This window comes from Lynx rufus, unplaced genomic scaffold (genome assembly GCF_022079265.1).
Source record: "Lynx rufus isolate CCGP_SWC_20201006 ecotype Redwood Valley unplaced genomic scaffold, mLynRuf1.p SCAF_4, whole genome shotgun sequence".
In the NCBI taxonomy this organism is placed as follows: Eukaryota; Metazoa; Chordata; class Mammalia; order Carnivora; family Felidae; genus Lynx; species Lynx rufus.
In genome coordinates this window covers 115,178,605-115,203,399 of record NW_025814856.1, presented here as the reverse complement: position 1 = coordinate 115,203,399, position 24,795 = coordinate 115,178,605, and the positions used below count along the sequence as shown (strand labels likewise).

Here is a 24,795-nt window from a genome sequence, read left to right as displayed (position 1 = left end):
ACTTAAGGTGGAAGGATACTTCTCTCTCATGTGAAAATAAAAATAAGTGCAGTATAGAGCTGGTAGAACTAGTGAGGCCACTCTGAAATCAGCCAGGACTGAGACTCCTTCCAGCTCTTCGCTCCAGTGTCCCTGGAGTCTGGCCTTTATGTCCTGAAATCAAGAGGGATGCTAGCATCCCAGTCCAGATAGCAGGATGGAGCAGGTCAAGAACACATGTGTCCATCACACACGGCTTCTGCTTTTATCTTAGTCATAGCCACATCTAGCTGCAGGTGAAGGTAGGAATATGTTGTTTGGTTTTAAAATATCTGGGGAGCAATATGGCCAAGAAAAATCAAAGTTTGATTCCTAAAGAAATGAAAAGTGGTATGTAATTTTTATAAGGGGTAGCTTATGGGGGTGTCTGGGTGGCTCATTTGGTTGAACGTCCGACTTTGGCTTGGGTCATGATCTCACAGTTCGTGGATTCGAGCCCTGCATTGGGCTCTGTGCTGACAGCTCAGAGCCTGGAGCCTGCTTTGGATTCTGTGTCTCCCTCTCTCTCTGCCCCTCCCCTGCTTGTATTCTGTGTATGTCTCTCTCTCAAAAATAAATAAACATTAAAAAATTTTTTTTTAATAATAAATAAATAAATAAATAAATAAATAAATGGAAGCTTATGTTAGTTTGATACTTTAGATCCCAGGCCATGATTATGTATATTTTTTTCTTAAAGTTTATTTATTTTGAGAGAGAGAGAGAGAGAGAGAGAGTGCATGCATGAGCAGGGTGTAGGGGTAGAGGGAGAAACAGAGAATCCCAAGCAGGCTCCGTGCTGTCAGCACAGAGCTCCATGGGGGACTTGATCTCAGAACCGTGTGATCAGCACCTGAACCACAATCAAGAGTCGGATGCTTAACTGACTGAGCCACCCAGGTGCACCCATGATTATATATTTCTTCTCTTCAAAGGAATATAAATGTATTGTGATTTAAAGCACTGTGTGATCATTTTTTAAAGCCTATAAAATAGTTTGGATTTGCTCTTGTAGTCTTCTCAACACTGACTATTGACAGTGATCTCATGTATTATTAACGTGCAAAGAGTACTTAATAGTAAGTACCTTTCTCGTATCTGATTTGAGCCACTGAATTCATGTTTGAGAATTCTACATCTTTCACACCAAAATTCTCCCTACAAGTTGTTAGAAATACTTTTCACAAAGCATATGAAACATATATTAAAAAATATTTCACATATTATGGTTTCAATGAAGTTTAACAATAGCACACATTAAATTTCTTCTCCTAAAGATAGCTTATAGTATGTATTACTATATTCTTGGTGATATTTCAGAACTCTTATGTGCCTGTAACATAACTGCTCGATGTGGGTCAAATCACCATGAATCTTGTGATTCCAATGCTGTGAGAAAGGCCTAAGGGTGTTCTTAGATGTGTGAGTAGTATATTTACTTCTAAACAAAACTAACTTATTAGAACCATTTTAGACAAAGGAATTTATATGAGTGCCTTTAGCTGAAAGACAAAAATATCTTAACCAGTGGCAGTTAGTTTAATGGCTATGTTTACCCAGCCATTTTAATGTTTAATGGCTTATTTACCCAGATGTTGGAGGGATAGGCAGAGGTGGTCACGGAGGTGAGGAACAGCCAAGACTTTGATGTGGAAGTCAGTTCTTTTCTTTTAAGAAAGAAAGGACAAAATAAAATGTGACTAATGATTCTCAGTATTTGTAATGTTTAATATGGAAAAGTTCGTCTAGAAAGAAAGGAAGAGTTTTATGGTCTGACCTTTAAAAAAAATTTTTTTTAATGTTTATTTTATTTTTGAGAGAAAGAGAGAGAGACAGAGTGTAAATGGGGGAAGGGCAGGAGGGAGGGAGACACAGAATCCCAAGCAGGCTCCAGGCCCTGAGCTGTCAGCACAGAGCCTGACGGAGGGCTTGAACCCACAAACCGTAAGATCATGACCTGAGCCTAAGTCAGCATTTAACCGACTGAGCCACCCAGGCGCCCCTATGGTTTGACCATTTTAAAACATTGTTTCAGTTTCTGCCTTTACATTTCAACCTTTTAAAATAGAATTATGTGTAAATGGCCATTAAAACATCTTAAGAGCATTAGGAGTTTGTGGACTATCTTAATTCTCCCGTGTGAGTGTCAGTTCTGCCTTTAGAAAAGGAAATTGGCTGATCCCATATAGCTATTTGCTGTTTGTCAGGTGTTCACTAGAAAATAAAAACAAAATAAATTTCAGGTAGGCATAAAGGAACTCCAGCATACTGGCACATAGATGGAAAATGACTTTATAGGGGCATTTTTGGCAATTCAAGGCCAATAAAAAGGCCAAGTTCCTGTATCTGTCCATCTGTCCAGTGGATGTTCATGTGCATCCATTTCCCTTACCCCCAGTATGGACCATTTGGATTCACAGCCTCAGAAGAGCAGAGTTCAGTGAAATCCTCTGCTGGGGATCAGCCTGCCTTGGGACGTAGGCCCCTTCTGATATTAACTTGAAACAACTTAGTAGTTTTTCACCTTACCTCAGACTCGATGTCACCATTCTGCAAAAGAGAGTACAAGACCTGCCTCCTAGAAAGAATTTGAGGAGCACAGATCATGTGGGTAAAGCTCATGGTACAGCCCCCAGTATGTGGTCAGTCGAGGGTGGTTGTTTCATTATGTTGAAACAGAACAGCTATCTTCTCTTCCCTACTTTTCCTCATTGCCCATCGAATGATGCTACCCTTGGCTTCCTGGGGCACACTAAGGAATAGGTGAGGTTCAAAGCAAATTTGGGGTTCTTTAGGGCTAAAACATGTGCTGGATGGGGGTGGGGGATGATGGGAGAGAGGGTGGAGGTTTGGTCAGACATTCCCATGAATGGGATATTCATCTGCTGCTAGTGGGCTGCCTTATGTGGTCCTTTTATGATGTCACTGATTAAATTCCAAACCCTGTGAAAGTTGAGGCCTTAAAACTGGGCCTTCTTCATAGCAGCGAGCACAGTGCTCAACCCCAAGCCATAGGTGTTCACTCAACAGTTGTGACCAAACCTTCCTTGGTGACCGTAATGCACCAGTCTCCCTTTCACTGGAGTGAGAAAGAAAGCAGCCATATGTTACTGAAAAGAGCTCCACTGGCTGGTCTGGAACCCAGAGCACACAGGTGTCCCTGCTGTCAGTCACTGGTTGAAATATTTGTCTTAGAAACATTTTTAAACATGGACTAAACCATAAAGGAAATTTTAGAGTAAAGTAAATTTTCTTATATTAGACATTTTCAATTTATATAAGATCTTGTGCCAGATTGTTTAGAAAGAGGCTTAGTTATGTTTAATTGTGTTTAATTTCTTAAAGATCATATTTTTGGGGGTGCCTGGGTGCTCAGTCAGTGAAGCGTCCGACTTCGGCTCAGGTCAGCTGTCGTGGTTCGTGGGTTCAAGCCTCGCATTAGGCTTTGTGCTGACAGCTCAGAGCCTGGACCCTGCTTCAGATTCTGTGTCTCCCTCTCTCTGCCCACCCCCTGCTCTCTCTCTCTCTCTCTCTCCTCTCTCTTGCTCTCTCGTATCTCTAGAGTTTTTGTTAAGCAGAAACAAAAAAATAAATAAAATTTTACTCCTCTGATTTCCAGAGTGGAAAAATTAACATCCAGAATGGTGATATATTTCAAGTTTGGGAAGAAAGCTGATAATAGAGATTCTTCTTGGTGCTTGGGAGATAAAAAATCATACCTTGTCCTAAGTTGAATCCAGTATTAGAGTTATTGCTTGAAATAACCAGGCCCCAGACTTGTAATTTAAGATTTAATGTTTAAATTAGTGTTTTCTTTGTTTCATGAAATTTTGGAATGTTGAGTTGACAAGCACTTAGTAACCTAGATTGTATCTTTAAGAATGTATTGTGTGATGTTAATCATAGGAGATGGAGCACCTCCGACAGTTGACTATGTTAGACTGAGTGCATCTTGCAACTAGATATTAATTTTTGTTGGTAGATGCTGGCAGATAGGTATTGAAAGCTCCATGCCCATGGTACTTCCACGTTCTAATCTATACTGTTAAATAAAATGATACTTGGATTGATCATGAAGAAATTTTTCCTCCCGGCTTATTTGTGAGAGCAACTGCTGTTACTAATCAATGAGCTATAACTGCGAGAAGAGTCTTTGGGGGAAAACAGTGGGATAGATGGTATGAGGGCTGATTATCTGACTATCCGTAGTTCCTTTCAGTCTAAAGGACTAAAAGGGCATGCCCCTACTGTTTTCCAAGGGGCATCTTTCCCTGTGTCCCAGACCGGGACCATTTACACACCAAATCCAGTGACCTTTGAATGGTCAGGCTGATGAATCTGCCTCCAGCAACTTTTGACACTCATAGTGTGCTCTCTTCCACTCGTCCTTTCTTTTTGGCTTCTATGACATTTATGTCTCCCTGTTCCCCTGTTTGTGTCTTTCTTCTCTTCCTCCTTCCTGAATTCTCTTAGCATTGCCCAAATGTGAACATCCATCCCAGCTCACCTCAAACCCCTGCTTACAACTCCCTCGCACTGGATCTGACATGACACTTAATGTCATCCCAGCCACTCTTTTCCTACCGTAGCTCCCATAATCATCCAGACCTCTTTAGCAAGCTCTGGTCTTTGATGTTTTTACCCAGTACCTTCACTTTAAAGTAGCCGTAGGGGCACCTGGGTGGTTCAGTTGGTTGTGTGTTCGACTTCAGCTCAGGTCACCATCTTATGGTTTGTGAGTTCAAGCCCCACATCAGGCTCACTGCTGTCAGTGCTGAGCCAGCTTCGGATCTTCTATCCCCCTCTCTGTGCCCCTCTTGGGTTCTTATGCACATGTGCACCTTCTCTCTCCCTCAAAATTAAATAAACGTTTAAAGTAGCCTTAGAGTACTCAAACTCAGTGCATTTAAAGTAAACTTCCCTCTCCTTACTCTTCCTTTATCCAGTGTGACTGTCCTGACTGCCCTGATAGAGCAAGTGTAATCTCTATCTCTTGTCACTTCTCCTCTTGAAAATTTCCATTCACTTCCCCTTTTCTATAAAACAAGCCCCAGGCTTCTTATTCTAAGGCTCAAACACCCTCCAGAATTGGCTCCAACCTACTTTCTAGCTTTATTTCTCAGTTAGGCCATGTGATCTCTTCCATTACTGTTTCACAACTATACCCCAGACCAAGACTTAGGAACCTGCCTGTCCACAGACAACTAATATGAATAAGTGAAGCCAGTGAGGGCAGAACCATGATAAACTGGTACGCCCAGCATGAAAAAGGCAGCTCAGCTCTAAACCATGGTTGCTGTAGGACAACAACAGCAGACCTGGTGTTGCCAGATCTTCTGATTTTTAAATACTGTCACACAACAAAAAAACATCTTTAAGGGCTAGAGAAGGCCCAAAGACCATAAGATTGTGACTCAGCCACAGATCCACCCCCAGTCACTTCCATGCTTATGTTTATTTCACCTCTTTCTCCATACTTCTTATGCGTGCAGAGGTCATCCCATATGCTACCTGTTTGGTAAAACCTTCCCTGGGATATTGGAGTCTCCTTCATCCCCTGCAACATTTATGATTTGTGCTGCCCAGTTGAAATGTTACCTTATTTAAATTTACTTCCTGGGGATACATGTCTCAACTCCCTAACTCATTATGAGCATGAAACCGTGGGTCATTCTTATGTTTTCCTGTCTCTTACCCTCTCGTCGCTTCTTAACAAATGTCTTATATATAGTCAGTTCTCAATACTTGGTTTTTCTTGGTTGATGGGTGGCGTTTGGAGAACTGGGACAGGATCTAAATATTATTTTATGACAGTAAAGAACAGAGAGGACTTACTGAGTGCCTGATGTATTCAGGTTCTCTGCCAGATGCTTTAGATAAATTATTCTGTTTCATCCTGGCTGCAGTTCTGCTAGGTGTGGGTGTGATACCCAGTTTACAGCTGCCTTAACTAAGGCCCTGAGAGGTTAAGTACAATGCCTAAGGCCATACAGGTAAAAATTCAGCTCTCCGATTCCCTTTGTATTTTTCACACTGTTTTCTAAGCTCCCAGCAGGCTTAGCAGACACATGCATGCACAAGCCACAAATGGGTTATAATTATAATTGTGCCTGGACACTGAGAGCAGCTGAGGGCTGAACCAGTAGGAGCTCATGGGACCTGTCACCTCTCTTACCCCCACGGTGACCTGCAAACATGGCCCTTGGTGTGGAGAAGGTAGGCAAGCCCTGTGTTGATTACTCCATGCTCCTTCTAGTGACAGTTGTAAAAGGCAGCATGTGCAATGTAATACAGTTAAGAACATAATTTTTGGTATACTCTTTCCTTAGGAAAGAATGATGGGATTCCAAAACCAAATTTTACAAGGTAAAATAGATTTCGTTACTTGAAGAGTGCCACCCAAGTTCTGTCTGGAGGAAGCTCCTGTCATTAAAGAGGTGACTTTTCAGACAGATACGATATAGAAACAGCATTAAGTGAATAAGCGTTTCTTGTGTGATCAATATTGAAAACTAAAATTAGAGCTCAAGATTTGGTGGTTTTAGAATAGTTAAGGAACACTCTGGTAGAACTGTAAAAGTATACAGGAATTGAGTGAGTTTAAAAGCTGTGGTAAACAGCTGCATTTGAGGTCATTAATATCGCTTTCAGAAATGGAAAATTCATTGAGAAAGAAGCATATTTTTAACAGCGTAGCACTTTAATCTATGATTCTATCATGAACATTAATTTTTTTTTAACTTGTGCTTAATCAAATTACATGGTACATTTTGGCACTGCTTCTCAAAAATAATGGCAAGTTGTAACATTCCAGGGCCAGAAATGAGACCTTTTATGTACAAAGTTTTTTTGGCTTCTTGAAATCAAGGTTAAAGTAGAACATATTTAAAGTGCCTTAAATTCCATTGCATCTGAAGTAGAAATACATGTGAAACAAAATTGCTAATAGTACTTAGGGAATATGGGTTAGTATAGAAATGTTGAATATTCACATTACCATACTTAGATTAAATAGCTACTAAAGGCAGTTGTCTGTCAAAATTTTTATCATTTGCTTTCTTGGCAATTCACTTATACCCACCCCCCACCCCCAGAAAAAAACATTAAGCTTAGACCTTTTTGAGACATTCAGTTTCTCTTATTTGACTACATTTACATAACAGAACCCTATAAAAAGGATCTGTACCAAACTGACACAAGTCTTAGGGTGCTCTAGAAACATTTATGTTTTACAGAAGTGAAAATTTTGAGTGCTTGATACACTTAAAATGAGAATGAGAAAATACTTTAATTTTTCCATAAAAGAAAAATGCATTCATGGGGCACCTGGGTGGCTCAGTCAGTTAAGCAACCGACTTCGGCTCAGGTCATGATCTCGTGGTTCTGAGTTCCAGCTCCACATCAGGCTCTGTGCTGATGGCTCAGAGCCTGGAGCCTGCTTCGGATTCTGTATCTCTCTATCTCTCTGCCCCTCCCCCACTCACACTTTGTCTCTCTGTCTCTCTCTTAAAAATAAATAAACATTTAAAAAATTTAAAAGAAAAAAATAAATTCAAATAAAATCGAATAGAAACAGACAATTCTTGTCTTACACCTTAAAATGAAAACAGTAACAGATGATAAAGTCTCATATTAACATCATTATGGTGAATAATAGACATGAATATTAGAGACATTTCTATCAAAGCTTTAGATTTTGACCACACATTGATATATTTTATTTCAAGTGAACATAGTGCTTAAAACTGTAATAGTATTTGCTTTCCAGCAATAAGTATGATAAGTATGATAAGTACATACATACTTATAAGTACATAAGTATGTTATCAGCATGTTTCTTTTATACTGCAAGAGTACTTCCTATATTTAAAAAAGCCACAACATAAATATTCTTTTATTTGGGGGGAGGTATGTTGTGTGTGGGGGGGGGTAGTATTCCAAAAAGGATGGCTGAATATTTTTGTCAGTGATGAGTTAAGAATTTGGGATTCGGTTTAGTGATTGATTTAATGATTAGAATCTCAAAGGAAAGCTTTTTGTGTATTAATACCTAGGTATTCACAGAGTTGGAAAGGAAAATGAATATATCTTTTTATTCAGAATGTTAGTGTATATGGCAACTATGAAATTGTTTAAATGAGAGATATTTTTATACACAAAGGTGCTTTGCTGCCTAAGTCTTAAATTACTATTAATTAAGCATTATATAATATAATAGATAATTATAGTGTTTTAATGTCGATGCCAGTGGATTTGCTACTCTTTCTAAATGGCTATTGTTGGCTAATAGTCTTCAGGGGATCATTTATGTAGCCATTGTGGTTCTAAAAATATCCCTAAATGCCATGGGACAGGCTTTTTTGAAACATGGCTGTTATAAAATGCATTTTTATCTGAAGTGTGTCCTTTTGATTATATCATTCATTTACTTTCATGTGCAGCAAAAAATACCAATACTGAAAAAGAAGGGAAAGATCTTTATACATAAAAAAAATTTCATAACAGTATGTTATGTAGGGAAAGATGTGAATCAAGGGTATTGAGAAACTGCTGTATTCATTAGGATTTTTAGCTATTTAGTAGGATTTTAACCAGAGATGTTTTCATGTAGCCTCATTGTTTTTATTTTAATTAATATTTCTATGGCAAGGAGATAATTAGGTAATGCTGTTGAATATTAAATATAGCAGAAGCTTAGGGGAAAGCATTTCTGGGTCAAAGCCCTTAACAAAATATTGTCATGTGTGAGCTGATTAGTTGAATTGAATGCCAAATGGTTTTGCCACCATACAACCAGAATCTTAGAGTCACTCAGTTCATTATCTAAGGCTGTTCCAGAATGGAATGATTGGTTATGTCAAAGTTTAATGGCATTCATTCTAATTTCAGTTGCTAATGGAGTAAATTTTGATTAGAGAATAGTTCCAGTCTCCTTAAATTAGCTAAGTGTAAGAACATCCCAGAGAGACTGAACCTGCATTTTGAATGCTGAGTGTATGAGGTTCTCAGGGCCTCACCCAGTGCTTTCTGTATATTGTTGGCTCTGATCTATAAGGGCCCACAGAGAACCCTAAAATAGATTCTAGGCTACTCTGTGATTCTTGCTGCCTGTATCTAACATTGTATGCAAAAAAGACTCCCATTTCTAATTAGACCAGAGACATTGAGGATTTTCATCAACTACATTTAGTACAAAGCAGTGTTAGACTTTGGGAACATCCCTGTTCAGTAGTGTCCCAGAGTAATACGATAGTTCTCAAGTTGTATTCCAAAATATCCTAGGGTTCAGACATTATGCCATTAAACTATTTTGTTTAAGTTTGTTTATTTTTAAGAGAGAGAGCACAAGCAGGGGAGAGGCCAAGAGAGAGGGAGAGAATCCCAAGCAGACTCCATATTGTCAGTACAAAGCCAGACACAGGGCTCGAACTCACAAACCATGAGATCATGACCTGAGCTTGAAATCAAGAGACAGACACTTAACTGACTAAGCCACCCAGACGCCCCTATTGAAACTATTTTAAAAACCGTGATGAAGGACGCAGAGTTTCAAAAGTATATTTCAAACTTTCCATTAGGATAACCAAGCAATGAACTTATGCTGCCAGATTAACTAGTTTTGGGGCAGGTCTTAGAGTAAACCTTCTCCCGCCTTTGTTGTGCACACGTAGATGCACGTGTAGAGATGGAATCTCTTCTGTGAATTTGGAAATTACATTGAAAGTCAGAGTTTGCCAGTGACTTTTGTAAGCAGGCGCTCTAGTGGAGAGCTCCTGGCTCTTCTGTGAATATAGGATGTGCGTGTGCGCTCACACTAAATCGTCCAACCAGCCACATTGCCACAGTTGCCTGTAAAGCTCTATACTGGGCTGTTCTTTCCCCTTACACACTTACAGTGTATAGATCTTAATTTAGGCCTACTCAGGCCCAGACACATCTGTTTGAGAACTTACTTTTACAAGAAATAGTAAGTTGGAACAGTGACTGTTAACATACTGCAGTGTGTTACAACATTATAAGTGTAGGCTTATTTTACGGTATAGGCGCCATTTGTCAAACTCATTTTTTAATAAAGAATAGTGTTACTTAGTATAAATAAATAAATATCTTTGAAAAAAACCTTTCTTAATACTTTTCCTTAACATCTATGGTTCATTTCACTTAAGGGCATTTTGCAATTAGAAAGCAAGCTTGTTTGTTTTTTTTTTTTTTTTTAACATTACCATTTGCCACTTATTTGTGTAAATCAGGATTATCTTGATGTTCTGCAGCCAAACAAAACAGAATTAGTGAAGCAGGGACAACTGATATAAGACTGTAGATGTCATTTACTACCTCTTTATAGCAGAGTTTTGTGTTCGTAAACTTTGTTGTTTCACATGGATCAACTTTTACAGTAAATGTTATTGGTTATTTATAAAAATTCTGGAATTTTTCCAGTCTAAACATAGAGCTATAGGGCTCTATACTGGGCAATTCTTTCTACTTACATACTTAGAGTAGCAGTTAGAGAGCTTAAATGCTATTGAGTATACAGGCTCATTAGTCTCACAACTTAATGCTATTTCAATTATCTAGAAATTTGATGGCCAGAATGTAATGGACATGAAAATGAAATCATATAGTAAAATGAATTTTAAGTTAAGGAGGGTGGATAAAGACTATTATGGCCAGAGCCCTACTTTGCATTCTACATGTAATTTTTTTCTATCAATTTGGAAGTGATATTGGGGGATGAGAGTTTGCCTGTTTAGGTATTCCATATGACATGTAAGCTGCACTTTTCTTAGAACACTCACGGCCAAGAGGCAAGAGAGAAAAACAAATCAAACTTGTTTTTGTTGGTTGAGGAGGTAGGAAAGGGATTGGGAAGGAGCATATTGTGATACATTTTACCAGTTCCCCATTTTTAGTGAGACTTAGCTCTGTCTCTCTCTCCATAGCAGTAACAACATCACCTGCCACTTTCCCAACTTCTTACAGATGCCTTTGAAAGAGAAAGGTGAATGGTCTTGGAACCTGATCTGTGTTCTTTAAGTTTATTATCCTACTTTATTATCCATTGTTCTTGCCCTAGACTTAGGTAATAGAAAACCTTAATTTATTAAAACATGCAGGCTTCATTTCCTGTAGGATTGGAGTATATACCCCAGAAATATTGTGAAATTTATTTTTCAGAAGACTTTATTATGTATTGGTTTTCCATAACGTCTTTACCCACAGAAGTAAATCATGTTTTAGGGAGTAAAAAAAAAAGATGACAAAAGTATGTTTAGAGAGCCTTGCAAAAAAAAAAAAAAATACTTCATAGCTTGAGGTATTCTGTGTAAGGAGTTTAAAAAATCTTGGGGCGCCTGGGTGGCGCAGTCGGTTAAGCGTCCGACTTCAGCCAGGTCACGATCTCGCGGTCCGTGAGTTCAAGCCCCGCGTGAGGCTCTGGGCTGATGGCTCAGAGCCTGGAGCCTGTTTCCGATTCTGTGTCTCCCTCTCTCTCTGCCCCTCCCCCGTTCATGCTCTGTCTTTCTCTGTCCCAAAAATAAATAAACGTTGAAAAAAAAATTTTTAAAAATAAAAAGTCTTAACTTGAATAAATGATGTATTTTGTGGCTAAAATTCTCCTATCCTAACCCCTCCCACACCCACCACCATGTATCATGTTTCTGCCACACAGTTTTAGAGGCTGGAGAAGCAGTTGTCCCTCTTACCACCGGTTCACTTACCTTGTGTTTGTTTTTCTTGCTTCGCAGAGACCCTCCTTGATGACTTCCTTCTCACGTACACGGTCTTCATGACAACTGATGACCTGTGCCAGGCACTACTAAGGCAATATCCTTCATTAACTTCAGGATGCTGCGTCGGCTTCCCTTCAGACCGATGTCTCGCATTAGTAATTAACTGCCTTTCCTAATTTCCTCAGCCCCTCTGTAGAGTGTGGATATGTTAAATATTAATGTAATGATATCCAAGGTAAAAGACGACACGAGACAGAATTGACAGGGGAAGCTGGAAAGCAGGGCTGCTGTTTTCACCTTCTAGGTCATGGGTAAATTGTACTGTTTGTATTATGTTTTCTTCCAACATAGGTCTCAAGACTTTAGAGAACTGGAGGTAACTTTAGCATAGTGGGTGTACCCCAGAGTCAAGAGGCTGAGTGGATTGGCAGTAAGTGAACTTGTGAGTTCGTGCCAGAGGTTCGTGCCAGTGGTTAGTGCCAGAGGACTTGTGCAAGAGAACGTACACACATGATGGCACGGTTCTCCACAAGTCCGGGATCAGACCAGCTGTCCCCCATGTGGGAGGTCTAAACTACGCCCTGGAATCAACTGCCGTCTCTTCAGAGCTTTGTGAAGACATGTGCTGTTAGAATGATGGATGGGATTAGAAGGTTAATGACCAGTTAAGGAAGCTTTATGATTTGATGCATTAACTAAGAGGGATGCAACAGAGGAAAGGCCAAAAAGCCAAGCCAAGTAAATTTACTCAAGAGTTTCCACACAGGCCTCTTGACTCACAATGTTCAAGGAAGGTGCTTCAGAAGCATTTAAGAAGCCTGGTAACTGTCAGATTTTTACCAAACTAAACTGAAGATTCCACTTGAGCTGATGTGAACATTTTCGGAAAGACAGATTTTTTTTTTTTGTGTGTGTGTGTGTGTGTGTGTGTGTGTGTGTGTGTGTATACCTAGGTTTTATTGAGCCCTCAATGGTAATGGTCTTGGCAATATTCTTTTCCTGTTAAATAATTGTTCTATTTCTCCCCTACTTTACAGCCTTTTCCTGCTTAAGAGAATACCTTCAAACTCCATAAAGGGCATAATTGAAATAAAATCTCTCTTAATAATACGTTAACTAGAAATGGTGATTCGTTTTTAGTGCTTTGTTATCATAAGAGCACACAAAGCTACAGATCTTGTGAAACTTTATAGAACTAGTTCATAAAACTGATCTTGAAAAATTAGCAGTTTTGAATTTGGAAAATTTCTAAACCAGATTTCTTCCACAGCTCTCAAGTGGGTGTTACTAAGAAATTCTGTAATAATTTCAGAATTACACTTTAAAAGTGTTTTAGGGGCACCTGGGTGGCTCAGTCAGTTGAGCGTCTTCAGCCCAGGTCATGATCTCGTGGTTCATGAGTTCGAGCCCCACATCAGGCTCACAGCTGTTCAGCGCACAGCTTTGGGTTCTCTGTCCTCCTCTCTCTGCCCCTTCCCTGCTTGCCCTCTTTCAAAAATAAATAAACATTAAAAAAATTATTAAAAGTGTTTTAGGAAAATATCAATGAGCTAGTTTCTTCTACATTTTAATGCTAACGTTTTCCCAAAAGTATTACCATCTATTAAACAACATAGTTTGTTTTATAGCAAATAAATGCCTTCAAATCATTGTTTTTAAATATGATCCTAATATAATTTGTGATTGTTACTACGTAATATAATGCATCATAAAATTTCTCTGAAGAATCTATAAAACTTTACCATAAGCATGTTTTGAGTCTTTGACAGACATTTTTTGAGAGAGAGAGACCGTGTGCACCAGGGAGTGGCAGAAGGAGAGGGAAAGAGAATCTTAAGCAGGCTCCATACTCAGCGAGGAGCCCGATGCAGGGATCGATCTCACGACCATGAGATCATGACCTGAGCCCAAATCAAGAGTCGGACGCGTGACCAGCTGAGCTACCCAGAGGTCACTAAGACATTGTATATGAAACTTTAGTTCAGATTCTTAGCAGTCTTGTTACTAATTGTCAAAACTTATGAAATCCATAACATTTTTTAAGTCAGGAGTCTTCCTACATGACTATTTCAATATACTTGCAGACTCTGCTTTTTTGTGAAATAATATGAACCACAAACAAAAGTATGGCATCCTTATTTAATTTAAGAGATTTTTTGGTACACCTTAGTGAAGATATCTTATATATCCTCCTATCACCTTCTAAGAGTGGTCTGAATTATTTTTTGTTTGTCCCCCATGTTTTTTGACTATTATTTACAGATTAGAGCCATTTATACTGTTTTTGGATATCTTAGATGGGTACTTTTACAGTGATAGAATTTTATACTTTTCAGGTTTTGTCATCATCAAGAGCATTATGTGAGCTCACAGGTTTAGTCTAGCTAATGGTCAGTGCATTACACTGAAAGTAAATCTTATCCAGTGCCTTCCCACTATTCCCCTCCTCCAGCTACATTTATAAATCAATATAATCTAGCATGGGAAAAATGTGTAAGAGTAATATACCCTGATACAGAAAACAGAATAATCCAAATGTTAAATTTAATCAGTAAACATTTTTAAAAATATATCTTGGGACATCTGGGTGGCTCAGTCAGTTAAGTGTCTGACTTGGGCTTAGGTCATGATCTTATGATTTGTGGGTTCGAGTCCTGTTTCAGGCTCTCTGCTGTCCCAGTAGAGCCTGCTTCAGTTCCTCTGTCACCTCTCTCTCTGCCTTTCCCCTGCTTGTTCTCTTTCTGTGAAAAATAAATAAGCATTAAAAAAATCTATCTATGTCTATATCTAGACAGATATAGATATAGATATAGATATAGATATAGATATAGATATATCTTGCAGAAAGAACAAGATTAAGCAAATAAGTGGTAGTAACTGTGAATGGAGAGGAGCAGCTGAACTGTCAGTCCCTGAACTTGCTTTGTCCTCCAAGTCCATAATTGTAGAACACATATGCAGTGGTACTAAAAAGCTCATCTCTTGACTACACATGCTGACCTAAAAGAAAGAAGCTGTTAGTACTTCCTAATTTTCTAGGTTTTCTTTATATTAGTCAGGCCATGATAGTCACAATAAAAGAAGAACCTGATATCTGCACAAGTGAAAATAATGAAGGATATAAATCTTTATATTTTGCCTTTTTAGAGAAAAACCAGGAAAAAATAGAAGCTTTAACAGGTTCTTTGTGTGTTTGCCTGAGGTTATTTCACAGATAGAAATAAAAAAAAAAAAAATCAAATGTCCTTAATGTGTTTTTGCAGACTTGGGAGACAGTGACTGAAATATGTTTTAAAATATTTACAAAGGCTGAAATAGATATTTCTATTTTGCAATTATGTATCAGCATTAAAGAGTGTAGATTCCTGTCCAGCAACCCCAAAGCCTATCTGTCCTTGGAATCATAGCATTTCCTATTCTGATTTAACTTTCCATTGTATTCAAGATAGTCATAAATGATCATTTGGAGAACAAAAACACTAGATTGGTTTGGAAAATGCGAAGCTTCTGTCTCATTCCTGTGGCTTAAACACGTTGCTTTTGAGGTTGTTCTTTTTACACAATTTTAACAGCATAGTTAACACATGGTCGGTCACTGTATACAAATTAGGAAATATTTATGAGTATAATAAAAATTAAGGTACTCTGATATCTCATTACCTTGAGAAGCCACTGTTAACTTTCAATATATATTATTCCAGGTAATGAAAATTTTCATATAAATAAGCATAGTTAACAGAAATGGATCATCCCATCATATTTTCTCACTTGCTTTCGTACTCAACAATACATGGTGTGTTTTTTGTTTTTTAATTTTTTTAATTTACTTTGAGAGAGAGACAGAGCAAGTGGGGGAGGGGCAGAGAGAGAAGGAGAGAGAGAATCCCAAGCAGGCTTTACACTGTCAGTGCAGAACCTGATGCCAGGTTTGAACTCACGAACAGTGAGATCATGACCTGAGCTGAAACCGAGTCGGACGCTTAACTGACTGAGCCACCCAAGCGCCCAACAATACATTGTGAACATCCACTGTCAGTAAATGCACTATAAGGTCATCAGTTTTATGGCTGTAGAATAGCCTATTAATGCATATGTGATAATTTAGTTAACTATCCACAGTGTTTGAAGCATTTACTTTGTTCCTGTTGTACTTTTTTTCATTCCAGTGAAAATGAAAATCAGCAGTCCTTTTTAATTGTGTCTGCACTTTTATCCAGTCCCTTTTTTCCAAGAAAATTCCTGGGGTTGGGCATTTAAATCATATCACAAATTATGCTCCAGAACTTTGTGCTCATTTGGGACTACTTGAGAAGTAACTGGTTTTATAAATTGTGGATTTCTGAAGATCAGAGGATACCTGGCCTAGTTCCGATCCAACTTTTATGGCAAGTGTCTACCTATGTAGTGACACCAGATCTCTTGGAGCCACCCTTGAAATTCATTGGTCTCTCTCTCTCTCTATCTGCCCCAACCCACTCGCATTCTGTCTTTGTCTCTCTCAAAAATAAATAAACATTAAAAAAAAAATTTTTTTTAAAAAGAGGGCGCCTGGGTGGCTCAGTCGATTGAGCGTCCAACTTCGGCTCAGGTCATGATCTCACAGTTTGTGAGTTCGAGCCCCGCATCGGGCTCTGTGCTGACAGCTCAGAGCCTGGAGCCTGCTTTGATTCTGTGTCTCCCTCTCTCTCTGCCCCTAACCCGCTCGCATTCTGTCTCTGTCTCTCTCAAAAATAAATAAACATTAAAAAATTTTAAATAAAAAAAAAAAGAAATTCATTGGTCTCTTAGAATCTCTTCATGGTGACATTGACCCATGCTGCTGTATGGAACTGTGTCAGCATCTATCAGTGCAAATCATCTAATTAACCTTCACGACCTGCCACCCAGTGCATAGAAATCATTTCCTGGGTTTACTTACTTTCGCTCTTTCCAGTGCATAACTTTTGCTCTTCCTACACATATACTTTTCCTCTGGTATGCTTAGATACTTGTAGATTCTTTGGAAAACGATTTAGCATATTTTGAGAAAACAGTAGATAGATCTCTTTATATTTTTACTTCCAAGAACGCAATATTCTTTCTTAACCATTTGCACCTATTCTGCTAAGAAGTATCAAGGCAAAGAAGAAAACTCAGATGTTCCTTGTCGGAAACGTAAGGTCTTACATCTCGTGTCCCAGTGGATTGCTCTGTACAAAGACTGGTTACATGAAGACGAACATTCCAAAATGTTCTTAAAGGTAATCTGGTGACTTCCAGATATTATTTGATGCCAAATGACTGATTTTATTTTCATTTATGCATTTCAAAAAATCTCATTTGTAGATTGTAGTCATTCAACTTTTATGTAATGTTAAAGCTGTGACTCAAAATATTAATGTCTTGATTTTTGAGTCCTGATATTTTGCACATAGAAATTTTTTTAATGGTGAAGAATTCATTATGAAAAAATGGAAAGGGCTAGTTTTACATTCACTCATTTAAGTTTATTTTATATGATTCATGGGAATTTTGATTCCAGATGAAATAATTAAGGTAGGTAAAATAAAACATACTTGAAAACTTGACCGTATTAATACGTTGAGATTTACTCTAAGTTTGAACTAACCAGTCCCACATATACAATATTTGGATAAGAAAAATGATTTATCATTTAAAAACTCTATTGACAATACATGCATTATGAAAGTTTTTCAGACCATGATGTATTTTGAGAATTTTATGCACTAATAATTTGCAAAATGGGTACTAACCTAGACTTACATTTGGAATTAGATAAATGTATATATTTTTCTAATTGTTCATAGGCTGCCATATCTTTTCCACACAGATGATTCTCTGGAGACAATATGTAGACCATTGGATTCCTTGGCCACCAAAGCCATATTAGCTGTACAGGCTAACACAGAGAAGGAGTAGAATGGAAATTTGAGCAGGGAGCAGGTCTATTTCAGACAAGTGTTCAAACTGATTTTGCCTCTCATGAAGGAAATCACTTTGATTTCAAAATTCAGATGTCATTTAGACATCCACTTAAAAATTGGTTTAACCAACTCTTTGCCTAAACTAATGTTATTTTCAAAACAACTAGGTAATAGAATTTAATCGATTTTTTTCCCTCCTAAATGACGATATGGATATTATGTTTTTTAAATAGAGAATAGGCACGGAACTCTTGAGTAGCCTTCCAGAGACCTGTAAGTTTCCAGCATTGATTACTTAAAGCCCCTGAAAGCTGTGAGGGAGCCACACAATTGAGTGAGGGGCTAGGAGGTAGAATCCCACGTAGCATCTCACAGTTGTCTGGTTTAACCCCCTGTATAACCCTGCTTTCCACCTGTTCCCTCAGCAGGGTAACCATGGTCTCAGTCTTAATCCTTACAGAATAGGCATTTCAGCTGCCACTTTTCTCCCCCCCCTCCAGACCATATACAGGAATGTACTGGATGATGTGTATGAATATCCAATACTTGAAAAAGAACTGAAAGAATTTCAAAAGATACTTGGAATGCACCGTCGTCAGTGAGTATTTAATTTTCTGTATTGCCATTAATAAAAGAAAGCAGCAAGTGTGATCAAATTTGGATGTTTTAGAAATTTTTTTAAACATTTATTTATTTTTGAGAGACAGAGACAGGGAACGAGAAGGGGAGGGGCAGAGAGGGAGGGAGACACAGAATCTGAAGCAGGCTCCAGGCTCTGAGCTGTCAGCACAGAGCCCGATGTGGGGCTCAAACCCACGAACCATGAGATCATGACCTGAGCCGAAGTCAGATGCTTAACCAGCTGAGCCACCCAGGCACCCTGGATGTCTTATAAAGGTCATCTTGAGGGATGCCTGGGTGGCTCAGTCGCTTAAGCATCCGACTTCGGCTCAGGTCATGATCTCATGGTTCGTGCGTTTGGGCCCCGCATCGGGCTCTGTGCTGACAGCTCAGAACCTGGAGCCTGCTTCGGATTCTGTGTCTCCCTCTCTCTCTGCCCCTTCCCCACCTCTCTAAAATAAATAAACATTTAAAAAAACATTAAAATTCATCTTGAACATTCTGAATCAGGATTCCTTCCTGATTCCTTGGCTTTTCTATAGTAAATTGTGTATTTTGTTTTTATATCAAAATGAACACAAAACTAAGGTTGTTGACTATTTTGTTTAACCCTCTTTAATACGGTAGAAACCATAACAACCTTCGTACATAAAAGCAATTATTTAATAAGTTATTTAATGTTAAAAATATAAACATTTAACTTGATGTTTTGGGGGCTCACAGCTATGTCTGATGGAATAAGGAAAAAAATTTTATAGGTAGGTTTCAGCAAGTCACGAAGCATTTTTAAAGCTCCATTTTATGGATTCCCTGAGGTTTCTTTATCAGTTTAGAAAGTTTAAAAAAAAAACCATTTGCTCAATGACTTTTGGCATGTGTAAGTATCCCTGAGGTATCTATCATTAGTCTTTCAAGTTGCCAATACCTGACTTAACCACTGACCCTCCTTATTAATTTTGGTAAATGAAAGCATCAAGTCATTATTCAGTTTTCAGATACAGCTGCAAAGTTAATCTGAAGGGAAAAACTGTTCTCTGATTTACAGTGTAGTTTGTACATAGTAAACATGAAATACATGTGTGTCAAGTTGTGAGAAACTTCTATTAAGATTTCAGAAGTCACAAAGGCACTTCTCAGAGAAAATGTTAATTCAGGCCTCTCAGATGACTAATTTGAGATTTAAAGCCTGACCTAATTTTAGTAAAGAGAGATCCTGTTGCAAATTAAGTGTCTATATAAATTAATTTTAGGGCACAAACAAATCACGTGGAAGTTTTCGTCCTCAATCGTGAAAATCACACACTTAGAAATTCAGAAATGTGATGCAGTTTAGGACGATGTTAGAAACACGTGTTGTAAATTTGGGTGGTCTTCCTTTGTCACAGTCTACACCACAAGAAGCCCCCATCACCTAAGAGCAGTATGAGATTGTGAACAAATACATGAAGCAGAAAAGAAAAAGAACCTTTACATCAGAATAATCCTCCACATGGAAGCTGTTCTTTGCTGCAAGACAGGCCTTGTTACCCTTGAGAAACTTCAATTCATGGCTTAATACATTTACATGCATTAGATGTACTAATGGAACTTGATATATCCCATTAAAAAAACTTACATAAAATGTGAAATAATTAATTAAAATAAGAAAATGATCTCTTCTACCAAAGAGGCAAGAAGATGATCTCTTAATTCTGGGAGAAGATTTGAGCTGGGGACCTGCAGGATGTCCACCACACAGGGAAACATTCTGGAAAAGATGCTCCTTGCATTGACTTAACTATTTGAAGCACAATAATTTCACTTAAAATCCATCAGTATATGAGAAAACTTAAGAGTTTCTGTGGACTGAATAAATCCAGTTCTTCCCTCAGCATTCACTTTCTGTGGGTAGAAAGTAAAATACGCCTGTGGAGTAGATGGCATCTTTTCTTCCTGGTTCGCTTAAAATCCAGAGCCCAATGTCAAGGGTGTTCTACCTAGTGACCTAATGAATACTGGGTTTTATCTTTTTGAAAAGCAGAAAACCTCTGCCCAGTACCTGAAAAGTAGTCTTCTGTGACAATCATTGCATTAACACAGGTTTTGGGACAAAGACTGACTTCTTGTCCTTTTTCCTTTCAGCACTGTAGATGAATATTCACCACAAAGGAAGGTGAGGCAGACCTCTCTCTCTCTGAAATGAGGCCATCAAGCTTGGAGACCTTGCCTTGCCTCACTGGCATTTCTTCATAATGAAAATGAGTGCTGCCTCCAGCAGAACAGGGGCAGGCAGGGAAGCCTGGGGCTAGACTTTGCGAGCACCTTCCTGCTTCACTTCAGTTTCCCTGTGCTAGTACAGATCCGGTTGTACCCATATGCCCTTGACTTGTCATTCTGAGTATTTTTGGAGTCTTAGAGTTGCCCCACTGTTCCCAGAATCATATAAATTTGAATTTGAAAATTCAAATAATTTGAAAAGCTTTGCCCTTTTCAACCCAACAAAAGGAGAAATGGTAGCAAGAAAGAACGTGTTTCCTATTCACCTTGAAGGGGAAATGCACCGTGAACTGTCGGGCACAGGTTTTGTAGAAGCTGATCTATCAAGTGGGGAATTATAATGAATAATCTACTTATTTCCCTTAAGCAAGTCATGGTGCCACAGCAGAAGTATGCAACTTTGTCCCCTGCTTTATCCAGAACTCCTCGATCCACAAGCACAGTGATGTTGGGATGTCTAGAGAAGAATACATGGATTTTTGCAGTAGCCAAAGTTTGAAAATCATGCCACCCCTCTCCAGCATGTTGCTAGAATAATTATAGGGGCTTTTTGCCTGCTTCTGGCTTTGGCCAGATCTGTCTTGTTGCTCAGAATCTCCACCTCCACATGCGTTAATAGAGGCAACTCCCTATTTATTCCTCTAAGATTGGATGGGTGGGTTTCATATTAAAAAGAAAAAAAAAGAAAGAAGGAAAGAAAAATTGGCTAGCTCTTCTGGAACATGCTGTAAGCAGCTGTGGTTTTTCCAAAGGGCAAGAATGCATTCATTCATTGTTCTCTTTCTCACTTCTCACAGAATAAAGCCCTTTTCCACCAATTCAGTCTTAAGGAGAACTGGCTCCAGCATAGAGGAACTGTGACTGAAACAGAGGAAAGTGAGTATGATTTTGTGAGGGTTTGGGGTGGGTGGAGCAGAGGTCAGTCACCCTCACTCTCCAGCAGTATGCATCGGCCTGCCCTTAGCATTTCCAACAGTCACACCCTGTGACAAGCACCTTAGGACCCCACAGGATGGTTTTTATTTTCTTGCTTTGAGTGTTACAGTTGTCTTGACCATACAGCAGTGTCCCAGGGACCAAGGACATTTTCAATTTGAGAAGGAAGGAAAGGAGCCTGCAAAAGAGCTTCCCAACTTTCTTAGGGAGAGGCGCAAAATTGCCGGGAATTTTCCTTTTCCTCTTAGCTGCTTTCTCCCATAATCTGTCAGCCCACTGCCTGTGACTGACTAGAAAGTCCACTAAAGCCACTGTGCAGGACATTGGCGGAGTCATGCCCTGGGATTTAGAGAAGAAACTCTTGGTGAGCATAGCGAAGGAAAGGAAATGCACTGAAATCCCTGCGTGGCCAGGCTGTGCCGGGCAGTGCCGCATGTCCCGTGCACCCTGTGCCAGCGCTGCTCAGTGAGAGGGTCAGTGAGAGGGCTTGTGACCCACGCTGAAGGCAGCTGCTCGCTCAGCACCAGGGGAGACAGCCTTGCAGCCCCCAGAAGGTGCTTACACGCTATTCTGTGTTACTCTCTTGTAACAGAACAGGAAATGGTTTCCTCCCGTTTGCACCAAGGTTGAGTGAAGTGCAGAACCTGGGGAAACAGAATTGAAACATTCATGCTATAGTGACTGGGAGACTTTCTCTTTTAGCCCACTTCTCAGTATGTGCTGAAATTCTATGTGTGCACATTTAATATCTGCTCAGCTTCTCCAACACACAACAAAACGTCACATGGATGCTTCTTGTGCTATGTAGTGTTAGTATATAATGCTGCTGGTAATGGGGCATAAGAAGTATGGTCTATAACAAGTGGAAGCATAAAAAAAATTAGCTTACCTCCTAATTCCTTAGTTGCAGGCCCTCCATGCTTGTTTGTCTTACAATTTAATCGTAAAATTTCCCAAACTGAGTTTCAAAGAGCGTAAGTATTTCCAGACCCCCAGCCTCTTTTTGTTTCAGTTTATTAATAAGCAAGCTGTAAACTTCGCTCATATTTAGCAGTTTTGCAGGATTTTGTCTGGTTCAAAAATTTTATTTTTCTGTGAAAGCAAAAAGCTTTGTGTCTCTCACAAATCTGTTGACAACATATATAAAACAGCTATTTGTTAGATGCTATTGTTTTAGTGACCTACCCAATGGAACCCAAACCAAAATGTTGTCAGTGCCTTCTGGTGGTGTATTTACTTTGAGGTTTATGCACATAAACTCATAGTTGTTTGTTTGTTTGTTTGTTTTTTCTTCATTTGCATTTCTGTGGAAACAATCCTGGGTTTATTTTTGTGGAGCCATTTAAATTGCTTATAAGATTTCTCTAGGAAATGCACCCTCCCCCTTTATTTTTTTTACAGAAAATGAGAAATAATATGCAATATGGTGGAAATAATTTGCAAAATGGTAGAGAAGAATACCTAAGTGTATTATCTTTTTGAAAGAAGCTAGTGTTTTATACATTCAGAGCTGGGATAAGAAGCAAATAATGTATCAATTATCTCCACTATTATTAAGCAATTTCTGCTATCAAATCATAAAGAAATTTTTTTCCAGGACCCTGATTCACCTTGATAGTGGTGATGTCCTAGTAATAATTATTTGCACTGCAGACAATAAAATGAAACTTAAAGGGCTACAAACCGGACTTCTGTTTGGAAACCATACTCATCACCATCTTGCTCAGGGACATCATTATTAACTGCTCAAGAAACCTGAGCACAAAAACCATGGCAAGCCGGCAGATTTTTTTTGATAAGCTTGTGAGAAGTCTAACAGCAAAATGCAGTATTCCCGATTGAGCCACTGTGACTATCCACAAGTGGAATGTCACATAAAAATTTATTAGTTAGGTACCTTAATATATTGCTTTGGGAAAGCTCAGTAATGCTGAAAGAAATTACACTTTGTGTACCACAAATGCTACTGTGCTGGGGTCAGGCCATCTCCACCATGAGCACACACTTGTATCACATGGGTCTCTCATTACAGTTTGGGAAGCCTAAGTCCATTTACCAGGTCTTGATGACATCTGCATCTCATGTGTGTGCAAGCACCCATTTATATATGTATGCCTTCAGGCACTTAGGTGCAGACATAAATATGTAAATCTAGTTCTGTATGTTTCCTACTAAAGAGAATAGTAAGGTAGATGACTTCACTTGAAAAAAGTCTGTACCTGACTATAGTTATCTGTTTACTAACCCTTCTTTTGTTGTGTGCAGTTTTTTGCCATGTGTATATAACAGAGCACTCCTATGTAAGTGTGAAGGCAAAAGTTTCCAGTACAGCACATGAGATCCTGAAAGTTGTGGCAGAAAAGATCCAGCACGCAGAAGAGGATCTGGCTCTGGTGGCCGTCGCATTCTCTGGGGGTAAACGATTTTATGTCCTGGAATATTAATCTTTCCCTAGATCTCCTCTGAAAGGAGAGTCGACATTTTTATAGAGTGAATGTGCAGCTTGCCCCTTCTGGGTCCGCAGCTGGATGACCACAGTAACAATAAGAAGCCGCCTACCAGAGGTGTTTCCATGACAACGGTGGGGTACTGTTGGATACTGAATTTCCTCCCCAAGAACTGAATAAAGAGGCATGCCACTGTTTTGAAATATAAAGCTTTTCATATTTTATACTCTAGATAAGCCTTCTATTTTCATATTTAAATTAACTTGGGAAATTGCTAAAGGATGAAATTACTTTAGGAAGGAAAAAGAAAGACAGCCTAGTCATATTGCTGGCTGACAGTTTAATACTTAAAAAGACTCCCTGTTGAAGGAAATAAAACCCACACTAAGCTGAAAGCTCCCAGGCAATGTTCCTTCAGGTGGACGTGGGGAGTGAGGTCTGGTTATAGCTTTTCCTTCTGTTGGGCCTTATTTATCCTCAGAGAATGGTTTATTGTCTGTTTTGAATAAGATCACACAGATTACAAGCTCACACTATCGATCTACGTGACCTGAACAGACCCCTCCATTTTCACTGGGGCCGGTCAGATCTCGATGTTGCTGGCCCCCTATTTGGCTTACAGTCTTTATTTAATATCTCATTAACCCTGAGAAAAATAAAAAGAAAGTGACTTAGCATCAGTAGTTGAAAAATGGAAGTACTGTGTGAACTAATCAGCCAGAGATAGGGCCGGAGGGAGAGGGGGAGCAGATAACTGGCATTCCTGTTTACCCTTTGTTATCATCCTAGAGGAAAGAGAAGAATGTCAGAGTTTAACCTGGTGTTACAGCATTGCTGTGACAGAATCTTCTATTGCTTTGT

At 39.0% G+C, this 24,795-nt stretch overlaps 1 protein-coding gene across 1 annotated transcript in view; it reads left to right on the top strand.

Annotated features, from left to right (window-relative positions):
• Positions 1 to 24,795, top strand: part of RAPGEF5 (Rap guanine nucleotide exchange factor 5) — a 73,744-nt gene that overhangs the window by 12,737 nt on the left and 36,212 nt on the right. The window contains exons 2-7 of the mRNA XM_047097277.1: positions 11,766 to 11,844; positions 16,846 to 16,990; positions 18,175 to 18,272; positions 20,417 to 20,447; positions 21,349 to 21,427; positions 23,753 to 23,902. Coding sequence (XP_046953233.1) covers positions 11,766 to 11,844; positions 16,846 to 16,990; positions 18,175 to 18,272; positions 20,417 to 20,447; positions 21,349 to 21,427; positions 23,753 to 23,902 — 582 coding nt within the window. The remainder of the gene's footprint in view (positions 1 to 11,765; positions 11,845 to 16,845; positions 16,991 to 18,174; positions 18,273 to 20,416; positions 20,448 to 21,348; positions 21,428 to 23,752; positions 23,903 to 24,795) is intronic.